The 15,698-nt window shown below is 34.2% G+C and overlaps 1 protein-coding gene across 2 annotated transcripts in view; it reads right to left on the bottom strand.

Moving 5' to 3' along the window:
* The window catches only part of Tmtc2 (Transmembrane O-mannosyltransferase targeting cadherins 2), a 289,926-nt gene that overhangs the window by 22,086 nt on the left and 252,142 nt on the right, over positions 1-15,698 (bottom strand). For both annotated transcript variants that reach the window (XM_090391962.1, XM_090391961.1), the window contains 3 exons: positions 14,567-15,527; positions 2,965-3,079; positions 2,664-2,749 (listed from right to left, as the gene is read on the bottom strand). In XM_090391962.1, coding sequence (XP_090248088.1) covers positions 2,664-2,749; positions 2,965-3,079; positions 14,567-15,527 — 1,162 coding nt within the window. The remainder of the gene's footprint in view (positions 1-2,663; positions 2,750-2,964; positions 3,080-14,566; positions 15,528-15,698) is intronic.

Below are 15,698 nucleotides of genomic sequence, written 5' to 3' on the forward strand. Positions count from 1 at the left end.
TGGTGACTACGAGGATGTAGCAAGAAGAAAGATCCCTAGCAGACGATCTGATTGCGTTCGTACAGCAGAATTCCTCGCAAATCTGCAGGAACAGGTGTTGAAGAACCCTGGCATTGGAATTCGGGCTTTGTTCGTGGAGTTGCTAACTGTAGTCAAGCCCTGGATAACAAGGGTAGCCAATGGTAGGCCGTATGTATGGCAGCAGGATTCGGACCCTTGCCACACCTCTGGGAAAAGTCAAAAATGGTTGTCTGAAAATTTCTACGACTTCACCAGTCCAAATGTTTGGCCTCCAAACTCCCCAGACCTTAACCCCATGGATTATTTTGTATGGGGCGCAGTTGAAAAAGACACCAATCGCACTTCCAGTAATACAAAAGCCCAGTTAATGGATAAAATTAAAACAGTTTTTGCGGCCCTTCCCAGGGAGACTGTAGCATCAGCTTGTTCGAGGTTCCGAAGCAGAATTGAAGCTGTGATCGATGCTAATGGTGGTTATTTTGAGTAAATCTTGTTGATAGTATTGTAATTAACTCTGCCTGTAATGTTTTTTTGTCAATTCATTAAATTTAATAGATACAAAGAAGATTTTCTTTTTCCTTACGAAACTGTCAAATTTATCCCGAACACCCTGTATATATATATTAAAATGTATTATAAACAATATAATGTAGAATAAATGATGAACAAAAACAAACTAGAAGATCCAGCTCTGGATATTCAACGTAATTACGCTAGTGATCACCTCGATGTTGACATTCGAATCCCGAGTTTATTCAGAATTATCCTCCAACCTCAGTATCAAATCGAAAGAAACGAATTACAGTGATTAATAATAGTATCGGACTTGAAAATTGCCAACTTAACTTTTCCCTACAAAGTGTTGGTGGGCTACACCATTCCCTTAAGAACTTTCTTCATTAAGGCTGTTTATCTTTCCCTCAAAAAACCGAATCGGATAGGCAAGGAAATAGTTCCTAATTTGATGGTGCATGCTGTTTACCTCGATTACATGAACTGTTGCTTTAGTTACACCGACCTACTAACAGCGTTCAGTCACTAATAATCCATTGATCTTTTTTTTTTTTTTTTTTTTTTGCTAAATGAGTGAAGCAAGAATGCTTTTCATCTTCCCCGTTATCTGTAGAGGACAGTGTAAGGATAGGGTGTTTTTTTTTATTGAGCTCTGATCACGGCAGGAGGGTAACAGCAATAGCCGAGCCTCGGTTAGAACTTCATTGGCTACAGCATTGCCATCCATTACCCTCCCTGAGCACATTTTAGTCGCCTCGTATGACATGCATGGTTGATTTTTAAGTAAAGCGCTTTCTAAAAATTAAGACGCTCCCCCCGGACCACTCCCTACGAGTGGCCAAAAGGATCGTCCAACTCAGTGTTGGTTCCACTCAGTGACGGTCCCCCCACACACACACATACACACACAAAGCAGAACCGCCCATATTCCAGGGAAAAGCATCCACCGGCAAGGCCCCCGCCGAAGAACACTCTCCCCAAAGACTCAAAATGCTCTCTCTCAGGGCAAACCCTCCGAAATCTAAGCCCCCCCCCTCCCCCACCTCACCGGGAGCAAAAGTCTGGAAGAAACCTAAGAGATGCGAAACTCGAAACTATACATCCCATTTCAGTCGCCTCTTACGACATGCATGGACTACAGTAGCGCTATTCTTATCCCGGCCACGACACGGGGAACCATTGATCCATTTTATCTCATAATTTAATTGTATTATTTTGATAAAAGATAATTAATGGTGTACTTACTCTTTTAAAATTATAGGAACAAATAAAAATATTTAATATTTTTCTAATTAGTTATAAGTGTCATCAGTAGCGGCTCGTAGCTTGAAATCGTGGGGGGTGCTGCAATTTTCGAAATATACATATACACTGTAAGTACGGTGTATACGTGTTTGGATAAAATATCAAAATTATGGTAAAAATTTTAAAAAAAAATTAAACAAAAAAATATTGTTTATTATCGATAAAATTATACAGTTTAGTATAATTCCAAATTACTTAAAAATAAAATTGATTTCTTTAATTAAAGGAATGGATTCACAATTTTTGGACATTACAATTAAATCCTTTAATTGTAATGTCCAAATATTTAAAGAGACGGAGTAAACACGATAAATACTACGAACACTCTACTACTGGCGCAAACTGCATATAAACAACAGTGGAACTGCGCGACGGACAGTGCCGCATTACGCTAATAGCTCGCATCTTACTATGACGTGTATATGCTTAACCTCGTAGCAATATGACACAGTGGTAAACACAGGGCTGCTAGCGTTCTTCGCCCTCCTAAGTGCTACAAGATGGATTTTTATTATTTTTTATACAAAATAAGAGAATTGTATAGGATTGTCGATGATAAAAGCAAATATAAATAAATTAATAAATATATTTATATATCGAGAAAAATTGGGGATGCTGCAGTTCCGCAGTGCCTATGCAAGAGCCGCCCCTGAGTGTTATATAAGTTACATCATTATATTATTATTATATTAATATAAATTAATAATTTTATTGATAAACCATGTAAAAGTACATGACCATCACATCCATTTCAAAATCAACTAGAAAACAAAGTGTATCTAATAGATTTATGCCAAGAGATTACAGATTAAATAACTGCTTACTTGCTAGCCTCGGACGAAACTGAATAGCCAGCTTATAACTTTGTAAGGCCTCTTCAAACCTTCCTTGTTCTTGTAATAGAATTCCTCTGACATAAAAAAAAAAAAAGAAAATAATAATAAATAAAATTTTTTCGATAATTATAAGCATTTATAAATCCAAAGAGATGAAAATCTTAAAGCAATGTTTGATTTTATTCAATAATTAATAAAAGACTATTGTTATATATATTTTTAAAGCAAATAAGTTATTTTGAATTACAGTTTAGTGGAATGTTCAAATTCATAAGACTTTATTACTTACAGGTTGTAGTGGACGTCCGCCATGTTGGATCGGTAACTGAGAGCTTTCTTGTATGCCCACTCAGCCTCAGGTTTTTTACCTTGGGAACTAAGGATGTTGGCTAGGTTTCCGTACGCTGAAATGAAGAAATGTGCTCTATATTACTCTCTGCATGACATCAATTAACCGATGAGAACATTTTCTCAGATATTATGCGCTATAAAAGTGTGGAAAAAAAGTAAATCAAAATACCCAAAAAAACGATTCAATATCGCCATCATTTTCGTTGTCATGGAAACATGACATGACTTCAATAAAAACGACACACAAAGTAGACGATTATATATGGAGACGTATATCTCTCTATTTATTCATATATTTGATGAACAACTGGCGATTTCTCCTTTGCTGACACAGCTGTCACTTCTTTGAAGATGTTAAAACATCCCGATAGTTTCAAGGATCTTTTGTGCTCGAAAGTTCAATTTCGCGTGAATTATTCCTCTCTTTGTGGTTTTCCAAATAACGTGTGTCACGTTTTGCCATTAAATGACAGTTCTTGAGAGGTGAAGATTCATAAATATTTCTACTCTATCTAAAATAGGTGCCATTAGGGATAGACGGCCATTCTTATAGCAGATAGTTAAATTCTTTTTTTTTTTTTTTTTTTTTTTAAAGTTTTCAAACTGGCTGTCTCTTTGCCATGTTGAGAGAATAATTGTGTATCAATATATAGATATTACAATTTTATTTTTGTAATATTTCTAAATATAATTTAAAACATTAAATATTTATTTAAATTTCAAATATATATTTATTTGAAATTTCAAGCATTTAAATATGTTTTTCATATTTAAATATATTTCTATATTTATGTATTTCAGATGGACCGTGTCCTTGACTCTTTATCCCGTCATCTGATTGAAGAAAATCTGTGTGGATAGGGTGTTATTGAGCTATGCGCTCTGATCATGGCAGGAGGGTAACAGCAATAGCCGAGCCTCAGTTAAAACTTCATTGGCTACAGCATTGTCATCCGTTACCCTCCCTGGGTACCCATTTTAACCGCTTCGTACAACATGCATGGGCTGCAGTGGAGGTATTCTTATCCCGGCCACCACACGGGATAAAACTTGTTTCTCCAAGTAGTTATTTTAAAAAAAAACATTTACTGGATAAAAATTCTTTTTATAAAAAAAAAAGCTAAAAAGTGTTCTAACAAATTAATAATTATTTTAAATAAATATCAAAAATATTTAGCTTGTAACTCACGATCCTAATGCTATTAGAGTAATAGGGCTATGGGTCATTCTATTTCTATCTCTACTCTATCTCTATGTCCTCTTTAAAATTCTCTCCTACCATTTAAGGCAAGCTTGAAGGCCTCAAGATGGCAGCCCCATCACCAAGCTAGACTGCAGATGGCCAGTAACCCTCTCAGTCAAAATTTTAACCCACTAACAGTATTTAAATTGATTTCAAGTTTGAAGATTTGCCGCTCTGCTTTAAGTATCTTTCGTTCATGTAACCTAATTAAATTTTGTTATTGTTACCGTCATCTAATGACTTCAATAGCCATTGGCCATACCTCGTATAGAAACGAACTCACCCAGTGCTGAAGCGCCCTCTAGTGCCAACAGATGCTACTAATGTGAGTTAACTTTTTTTTTGTGTGTGCGTGTTTTTTTTTTTTTAAGCTATTTTTAAGACAGTGATACCGAACCATACCAGCATCTAAAGAATCAGCATATCTAACATCGAAATACGTCAAAAGGTGTACGGACACAGAGACATTTTATTCATATAAATCTCTCAATGAAATCAGTGTCATTACTTTATGCACGTACCTCATAAATCCTGTTCTAGTTGGAATACCTAACGTGGTGCCATCTAGTATATTTTGTTAGTAATATCCTAACTATAAAATTTATTACCATCGCTCCAAACACTAATCCCTTGGCAGGTTTGTGATAGTGTTCCTTCACTGACTCGACGGTTGCTCGTATGTTTCAATTTATTTGTACGGTGCAGCACCTGCTTCGAATTAATAAACTATGTCATGTAGGAGTCAACGCCATCAGCATTCTCTTCTAGTTTATAAAGGAAGCTATTTTTCTTTCTTGTTCCTTTGAGTAACACGAACAATCATCTTGATTACCCGTCTCTGCAGCAATTCATTAATCCAAGATTGAAAGAAAAACAAAAAAACAACAACAAAAAAAAGCAGTGTCTTCCTTCTATAAAAGAGAAAAGTGTGTTAAGAAAGCGTGTGTTAGGTGAGAGATATTGATCCGAATCCAAATGAAAATAGTCGCCGTCTTTTGTTTTCATGACCTTAACGTAAAGGTACAAAAAAAAGGTCAAGGATCTTACTTGTGTGTTCCCTTAAACATTCGCTCTTTTCTAATAGCAAGAAACTGTGTGGCTCAGTAAGTTTCGATAAAACCCTTTAGTTGGAAATCCTGGGTTCGAATCCCATCACGCGAAAAACTTTATCAGGGCTTTACAGAAGAGCTAGCCAGTTTCATAAAGTGGTGGAGGGGTTATTCCTCTCGAAAACCTGTTTTTTTTTTTTTGTCCCGCAATCAGAAAAATCGGCATCACATTCAATTTACACATCGAAATACATATTTTTATACAGGATGGCCATAAAATAACTTTTCCTCTTTGGAGGCATCTGTAGCTAAAACCAATAAACGGAATGAGACCAAATTTTATACTGAGACTTTTGAAGGCACGGGGAGATGATTTCCGCGAAAAAAGATTTAGTACCAAAACTCGCCGCTAGTGGATTTTTGGCGCTGGCGGAGTCGAAAGCAAGCGGATAATTACATTAAAGGCAGATAAAATGGAATGATAATATTTCGACGGTGTAAGCGACAGCCGCGTCACTCATTCCAGCTGGATATGTGGTGCGTTACAATGATAATAATAATAATTAAACTAAAACAATTAAAATTTGCATAATCCTTTTTACCTGCGTTTATTGCAAATATTTGACTGCTTTCCGCTCCTCCAGCGCCAAAATTTTCCCTATCGGTGACTTTTGGTACTTTTTTTTTTTTTTTTTTTTGCGTAATTCATCTCCCCATGCCTTCGAAAGTCTCAATATAAAATGCGGTTTCATTCCGTGTATTAGTTTTAGCTACAGATACCTCCAAAGAGGGAAAGTTAATTTTTATGGCCACCTGTATTTAGGCATAAAACTACCCACTGTATCTTAAAAATATGGTTCCGAAAGCCAAGAACGAACTTGGCAAGCTATAAGGCGCTGTTAGTATGACGAATTATTATTATTATATTACTAATAACAGTTATTCTAGTTTGCATTTAAGAATTCATCTATTTACTTATGACGTTTGAAAAATGAACAACTACAAAACTAGATGTAAGGCGCTGTTTATGCCTTAATGCTAAAATATAGGTATCTTTTTTTTTTCTGTTGCAAACATGAGTGTTATTTCATTATAAAGAACCCATTTCTGTAAATAATGAGCCCTTTGATAATGGCCATTTAATATATCATAGGACATAGTCTTTTGTAGCAAAATGCAACACTGATTACGCATTGCTATCTGAAATTAACATGAAAGAATAATGTATCGTACAAATCATCTTTAATAAATTTGTATATCTTTATTTTCAACTTTTCACTCGGTTTTACTCTTTGCATCTATTCATCCTGCTATTGAATTAATAGTCAATTCTCATTCTTCGACAGTAGACGAATTGCTTTTCTTTCTTAATGATAAATAACTTCTATTTCTTAGCATAAACATATCAAGAATGGGATAAGTTGATTGTCAATTGAATCGAGATGAGTTATTCTCCCATTGAATTGTTAACATTGTTTACTTGTTCTTTTCATTTATTTCTATAATGTATATTTTTTATACAAGTCTCTTATCTTATTGTTTTGCATATTCTATGAATGTAGAATTAAAGAAGTTCAGCTATGCTACAATAGAAGGGAGGGGAGGAAAAAAAAAGGAAAATTTCGGAAATCTAAAATATCCAGAATATTTTGAAATCTACACATCAAGGATAGAAATGGTTTAAAATAATAATAATTAGCATTTCCACAATGAACCAAATATTCCTGCATTAAACTCCAATGTGTATATATATTATACTGCGACAATGCGCATGAGCTATTATTATTATGCAAGAATATATATTATTATCCATTCCCATACTCACTAGTTCGTAAGCTAGAAAGAAACACGACTATTAATATTTCTGCAGTTCTTAGTTACACATTACTCTGTAATATTATTGAAAAACTGCTTCTAATGTGTCTTGCAGGCAACTTCTGTTGATGTTCTGTGAATGCCATTGAATCTCCAAAGAGCATTCTCCCTCCCTCCCTTCTTTCCCTAGGTTTTATTTGGATGTTTTTTTTTTTTTTTTTTGAAAAGGTGATAGATCTAAATTATAGAATAACACATGCCACAGAAAATAACTTTTTTTATTATGTAAATATTTCGCCTTATGTATCATAAGACATCATCAGTACAACAATAGAAATCGTATTAAAAAAAAACAGTAATGCGCATGCTTAAATTGAAATCCCTCTACGTATACACTGGCATGTTTATTGGGCTGAAATTAAAATTAATTATATTAAATTAAAATATAGCAGATAAATTATTTAACAATTTTCTTTAGTAAGGCTTCAGCACTTTCTTTATATAAACGTCCATGTTTATATGTGGATCTATGTAGTAGCTTAGCGTTTTGCTATTGGATCCTGTGGTTAGCATTTTCGATTCCATGTTGTGCAATGCTAAATTTGTGAGGTTTGATAATGCGGATGTGGTCTTGATACATTTATTTATCGATCTTCCTGTTTGTCAAGTAAGACAAGTTAGACGAACATGGTACTTCGTATACGCTAGGTAGCATCATTGATGAGAGTATCTTTCGGAGAAGGTAGCAAGTTGCGAATTTAATTGATGGGTTTGTAAGTAGCAAATGATGGTATTTTTTCATATTTTTTGCCCGAATGTTCAGAGATGCCTTTAATATATGGTGTAGGATTCCTGTGGACTTCTTGTCGGGGATGATTTGTAGGAGAGTGGTTAATTATTTTTTTGGGTTGTTTTGGATTATATCCATTTAGTAATGCTGGTTTTTTTTTGTTTGTTTGTTTTTTTTTTGATAATTGCCAATTTTTGTTTTAGAAGTTCTTCAGAAGAATAAATATGGTGTGCTCTGGATACTAGGAATTTCATGATGCCATATTTTTGAGACGAATGGTGAGCTGACATATTGTGAATAGAGCAACCTGAAAAAGTTGGTTTTCGGTAGAATTGATTAAATTCAAAAAAGACACAAAGTCACTAAGAAAAAGTTGATTCAATTCAAAACCTTGAATGGGTGTGTTTTTTTGGATTAACTTATAGTATCAGTATAAAGTTTTCAAGTGGGTGTCAATACAGCACCTTCAAAATTATTATAATAAAGCATAATTATATAGCTAACGCAACATAATTTTTAATATGTCTTATCTCATTACACTAATTTTTTATACTTTAAATGTTTGAAAAATGTGTAGCAGTTTTAACTTTTCAATTATATTCGTTAGGAATCAGGCTGACTAATTATAGTATTTCTAATTGTTTGAGAAATGGAAGGAGGAAGAAAGGAGACAATAGTTCATTTTTCCTTCGGTCAATGTATCCATCATCTATTTCATAATTAGCTTTAGTAAGCCTGCATTTTTAAACACTCCAAAGAAAATTTAAATTATGCATTCTATTTAAACAAACATTTGATGTTAACTTGGAAAAGCTTTAAACAAAAAGAACATTAAAAAAAGTTCTTAAAGGAACTGGGCGATGGACTGAGTCCTTGACTCTTTATCCCGTCACCTGAATGAAGAAAATCTGTGTGGATGGAATGTTATTGAGCTAAGAAGCTCTAGTCATGGCTGGGTAACGGCAATAGCCGAGCCTCAGTTAAAACTTCATTGGTTACAGCATTGCCATTTGTTACCCTGATTAGTAAGTAAAGGGTAAAAATCTCAAAAAATCGGACGATCTCTAGGCCACTTCATAGTGGGCGAAAGACCGTCCATATCTCAGCGTTGGTTCCACTCAGTGACGGGCTCCCCGACCACTGAGCAGAACCGCTCAAATTCCGAGGAAAATAATTCACCGACAAGAACCCCTCAGCGGGCCGTGCCGGAGAACACCTTCCCCGGAGACTCAATGTGCTCCCTTAAGGCCAAAACCCCAAGGGAGCGAACTCAAAAACTCACACCCAGGATAACAGCAACAGCCGAACCTCAGTTTACTTCCTCGGTTCAGCATTGCTAATTGTTACCCTGGAAGTCCTAAAAATGACTTTTCTTCTCCTCCTCATATAAAAAAAAAAAAAAAAAAAAAAACCATCATGTTTATTTAAATCTAGACGGGCTATGAATTCTATTAATTGGTGTGAATGTATTATCCCATTTATTGAGAGTTTAAATAGAAAAAATAAAAACATTTTATTTAATCTGAACATAATTTTTGGTATTAAATAAAAATAAATAAAATTATAAAATTTTCTGAAAATTACTTAATAGTCCAAAAATGTTACTCAGACTACAGTTTAAATTCTAATTAATTCTATCCAATCAAACTGATATTCTGAAGGGTTTTTTTTCACAGTTTACAAATCTTCCACTGACCGTCACTACCTTCATCATGTGTTGTCAGAACAACTTGTGGAAAACATTAAAAAATATTCCCATGTTTACAGAAAATCAAGGGAAGCTCAAAACGTCGAAAATCTCTAATTTAGAGGCTGAGTTTATAAAAAAAAAATACATTTAACAAAGATTTTAACGAAATTTCAACAAATATTTATATATTTATCAAAATTTTATTTGTTTATTCTTTCTCTTTTTATGTTTTCAAAAACTGTTACTTAGAAAGAGTCCAAATCTGTTTACTATTATTTTGTTGCGGAAAGGATTTCTTTCTTTTAAATAATTGGCATTTAAAAATGTTTTTCTTTAGAAAAAATATCAAAGAACGGGGGGGGGGGGGATGTCCATTTTTTAATTCGCGTTCTCTACTGATTGGATGAGAACATACAATCTAATATCACTGTGGGCATTACTAATACTTTATTGAATTATGATTTATCCCAAAATATTTGCATTAAAGTTATTTGAAGTTATAGTCTTTGTCATTGTCTGTCTGCTATTTGTTTTTTGATGTGCACATTCCTGAAGGTTTTCACGTTCAACTACATCCCTCGGGAAGGTTCGCTGTACACCATATTAAGGTTCATCTAAAGAAGTGAAAAGACCAAGTTTTCTTTCTACCCCAATTCGTGACTAGAACACTTAAAATAGATTAGAAATTCTCGTTAGACTGTTAAAACTTTGGTAGTTGTGCTGCAAAGAGGAAAAGAATAGCTCAGGGGTAATTTTTTTTTTTTTTTAGCTGCATCAGAGACAGAATAAATTCCACGAAAATAGAAATCTGAATATTACTAGAGAAGTGTTATGATATATATTTGTAGCATTTTTCTGTTTTCATTAAATGTAACTAACGTTTTATTCAGGAAATTGTGTAGGTTGTCAAATATTAGTTGAAAATATGGGCAAAAAAATATAGGAAATTTTACAGATAACATTTATCGTATTTTATTGACAGTAACATAGCAATAAACAGAAATGCAATTATTTCGTGTTGATTTCTGCCATTTGCCTGCTGACGTTAGCACGCGGTCTCCATAGAAACCTTTTAAAATAAAACCATTGTGACATCATGTCAGATAGTAAATTTCGCAATGCAGTCGTGTTAATCTCGTTACCGGATGCTAAAATAAACGCCAATATCAGTTAATGACTTTCTATTGACATTTCTTGGTGTGGAAGATGGGATATATTTATAAATAAAATAATCGATAGTAAACATTCATTGCTTAAATAATCATTTTATAAGAATAATTACTGTGTTACTTACAAGTGTATTACTTATGCGAAATAATAATGAATATCAAAATAGTCACATTTTAAAGCCTTTTAATGATCTACGCCAAACTAATAAAGGATTATAAATCTTTACTTTTTACAATGTGTTCATGGATACTTTAAAAAAAATTCTAGATATAAATAATTATCTTAAAAATTATAGTAGTCAATAGAAAGATAAAATATAGGATGGTACAAATCATAGAAAAGCTGGTAACAGTCTCCTTTTCTGAAGTGCAGTGCATTTGACGTATGAGTTAAAACAGTAGCCAAAGTACATAAAGAAAAATTAATACTTTGCATCACTTAAAAACCGCTGTGTGGAGAAGAACAATTTCTCATAAGGGAATAACTTAAGCCCATCAGATCTATTCAGACTGGGGCAATGTAGAAAAGTTTCATGGCTTTCCTTATAACAACCTCTCCATTAAAAAAAAAAAGAAGAAAAAAAAAAGCATTATGTAAGATTTTAGTGTTATTCCCAGAGAATCCTATGTGTATGGAGGAGATGAAATATTTGGCACTTTCTCCGTCGCCGATTTCACAAGAAATTGTCAGCCGTATCGCCATTCCATATATCAAAGATGTATCTGAACGAATCTCCAAATTACTTAAGTTCATTGGTTTCGGAATGGCTTTTTGCTCGATTAATAAACTTAGCTCCTTTCTATCCCTCTGCAAAGGACATACTAACTTCTCTTTTGGCTCCCCTGGTGGCGATCAAATTCCTTGCGTCTGGGTCTTCGACCAAACTGACAGATCTGCTACCTTTGTCGTAAGGAACATCAAGACTATATGAAATTCTACTAGTCAGAAAAATCCGGATATGTCGAATGTGCCCATTTCCTCCCTTTTTGGGGGGGAAAGAGACAAAAATAATTACATAAAAATCCTTTATCTGGGAAGCAATTGTATAAAAAGAAGAAAAACTGTGGAGTGGTTATACAAAGAAGGCTGTGAGACGTTGCTATATCGTCCCAATCAATACAACTAATGGGTTGAGGTTATTCCCTTTTGTGGAAAATCGTTCTTCTACACGCAGCCATTTACTTAATTGTAAATAACATATATAAATAACGTCGTTAGGACTTTAAAGCAGTTTGGACCATGCTAATCTCCGTTATTCAGTGTGAGTGACACATTCTTTGTTGTTTCTTCAGTTATGTTACTGAAGTTATATGCTTCGTTTAAGTTTTCGATTAATATTGAAGTTGCTCTTGGTACTCGAATGAAAATTTGGTGCAAATAACTTTCTAAATATATTATTATTATTATTACATAACACCTCCAGGGAGTCCAAAGACTCATTCAGGGAGGGCACCTACTCTACAACTTTCAGTCTCTACCACTCCACTAACCGCAACTACCTTCATCATCTACTGCCAATCACCACCACCACCACTAGTTTTCACAGACAATCACAAACATCCATGCCCACGACGGAATTCGAACCGCAGCCTTTTTGGCTGAAGAGCGGATACGCTAACCACTCGCCAACCAGGCTGTCCTGGTTGGCCGAGTAAATATAGGCGTGCTTTACCGTCACTCATCAGCGAGCAATGTCAAAAGAAATATCCTATAGGATTAAAATGTTCCAAAAGCCTTGAGTCATTGCTCAATGGTCCATTATTATTAACATCAGAACCATTTGATCGAACAAAATATGAATTGTGTACCTATTTGTAAGTTTGTTCTCTTAGTTATTACAATTCTTATGGAAATATTAATAATTATAGATATCACAAAATATAGGACTGTAATTTAAATACTATTTGTAAATTTCTACAAATTTATTAAATATAAAATAAAAATAAAAATATAATTTCTTGTTTTCTATAATTTAATTGAAAATTAATTATAAAACTTTGCATAACTCTTATTAATCTACTCTTTTTAAAAGAAAATAATGATACACCATTTTCTAGTTTGTATATAAAAATATGATTTTTCATTGATTTTGCATGATCACTTAGGGTAGTAGTACTTTTTAACCTTCTAGTTGGCCTCTAAAGTATGCAACAACATTTTCGCAGCCCCGTAGTTTGTAGTAACATATAATACTAAAACTTTTTTGAAACATAATGATAAAATAATAATAAAACTTTTTTTTAAACAGTGGTTATATACTTGTGCATACGAAGATTTCTGTAGTTCGAGAGATAGATTCCGGTATTGAGACCACATGTTTATTAAATACGAACAGATACGTGAAAACCGACAAGTTTCGTAAGTCGTATGACCTCCATCATCAGTTGAATTGGTGTATAAAAAAAGTTAAACACAAAGATTAAATTCCTAGTCCATTAGATGTTTCTAACTGTAACTTGAAAAAAAGTGAAACATTCGTTACTGAATGAATGTTTACTGGAACATTGTTATTTGTTGTCAGGTTCTGTATTATGTCTGAGATCTGAAGAAGTCAGATTTTTTTTTATGAATGCCGACCAGACTTGGTGTAATATCAAATCTTGGTTTTTGTTGCACTGTGTAGGAATTCTAGGCATTTTTGCCGCTTCATTGAATTTTCTTGTGAAACAGTTTTTATCAATATATGACATGATCTTTTTTTCCCAAAGTACTTTTTGGCCAGTGGAATTTGTGTGGAAAGCTAGGTTGTGTTGTGTTGTGTTCACTTCTTTTTTATGTTCTGCCATACGGATTTCTCCTGACCTTCCCGTCTGGCCTACGTAACAAATGCCACAAGAACAATAGATCCCTGGTATTTTTATGGGATGGTGCGAAGGTTTTGGTGGATATAGGAATCTTGATATTTTTTCTAAAGGGAGAAAGGCTACATTTAAGTGGTTATACTTACTGATTATAATGACAAAAAAAAATTAACTTTACTTAAATGTATTTCAGTGAGACCTCTACTGTTATAGACAAATTAGTACAGTGTTGAACACTGTACTAATTTGTCTATTCTTGCTTCAGTTGTGTTACTAAATGCTATTATTTTCTGTTTCATACGCGTTTACATCATCCGTGGAATTATCACTACTTTCACATGCTCTTTTTGAACTGCCAGGGGTTTGAACATTTAGGAAATCAAATAATGTTCTTTGTTTGCTCATTTTATAAGGGGGTAAAGCTTAAGAAATAATAAATCAGTATTACAGCATTGAAAATTTCGAAAAGTCATTGCACTCAAGTAACACTTAATAATGTTAAGTTCTATGCCTTCGTACTAGTATTGTATAAAACTTCGAGAATCACTTCTATCACACGTCCAGTAAGCAGATGTCACGACTGACAATGTCGCCATCAGTGAAAAGTCGACTTGTGGCGCCACCACAAAAGAAATTACTGCATTAAACTGCATAATTCAGATTACTAAAACAAACCGATATAAGTTTAAAACAAAGTGAAATAAAGAACAAAAAATAATTACTTTAAGAGATTTCAAAATTTTAAAAACTAGAAACATTCTATACATTTTCAGCGACTCCCCGGTTAAGAATCACCGATATAGGGTCCAGTCGAAGAAATTTACATTGTGGGATAAATTGGTATAATTATTTTCCCATAATACATTGCAATATACATACACGTCCAAAAGGGAGAAGTGTGCTTTGCATTATGGGATATTAATGCAATTCAAGCAACTGATGTGAAAAAAAGATACATTTGCGAACACAAAACATCACCTACCTTTAGGAGGATTTATTGGTATTCCTGAGCGGTATAAATTTTCTTCATTCTGCCAGTCCTGATTTCTAAGGACGGTGCGTAAGGACATGATTATTATTAGACCTAAAATGACCGTCAACAGCAGCCTACGACGTATCACACTGTCTTGTCTTCTGTACAAGTGGTCCACACCCAGCGCCACCAATAGGCAATATCCCATACTAGGGATGTATAAAATACGTTCCGCTACCACAAATCCCACATAAAAAAATAGGTTTGTGGCAGGAATAAATGGGAAAACTATCAAGGCCACGGCAAAGATCACAGCGTCCACATGACCTGAGAAATATGAACAACAGGTGGCGTTGCCAGCGTCCACAGAAAGTGATGTGACATATAGCGATGTCCCAATAGATGTTGCATGGATAAAACCATTACCGTTAGCTATTCTGTGGTTGCCATTATAGTATGACGAATAAGGTGAGTTACTTACATTGTTGTTAATAACATATTGGTAATGTTTTCTGTATTTTGGGGAGACTGTGTTGTTGGCTAAGGCAAGTTTTTGGCTTTGACTAACGCTCCAACACGAACAGAAATATCCGCAAGAATGATTAAAGGCACTGTCTGCCCCCCTTTTACTAACACCACGTAGGAGATAGAGAACTATATACACCACACCACTGTAGAAACAGGCACTAAAAAGGTTCCTTGGGTCCAATGGTGATGTGACGAGTGGGATGGCTTCCATCGACCAGTCAAAACTCAACCATCTCGGACATAACAATAACCAAAAATTATAAGCTGGTAAATATAGAAATGTTAACGTCCTCGTGATTAGGTCATCGCTATCTGCAGCAGGATTATCAGCAGGGGCAAAGTCTGGAGGTTTTCTCCCCATTAAATGTAACCGCAATCCCACTAGAGTCATTGCAGCGCCCCCTAGGTGGAAGAGACCTTCTCGAAGCCCATGAAATTTTTTCTGGAAAATAAGAAACCTTATGTTAGAATAAGTGAAAGAGACCTTAACAATTATTATGTTTATTAACAAAATTATACTAATAAATAAAAGGTGTATTATAAAATCTTATTAAACAGTTTATATTCTTATTATTTTAATAAATTATATAATGTAGTAAATTATAATTTAGTA

Source organism: Typopeltis vanoorti, chromosome 4 (assembly GCF_054136105.1).
Source record: "Typopeltis vanoorti isolate ZY-2024b chromosome 4, IOZ_Tvanoo_1.0, whole genome shotgun sequence".
NCBI lineage: Eukaryota > Metazoa > Arthropoda > Arachnida > Uropygi > Thelyphonidae > Typopeltis > Typopeltis vanoorti.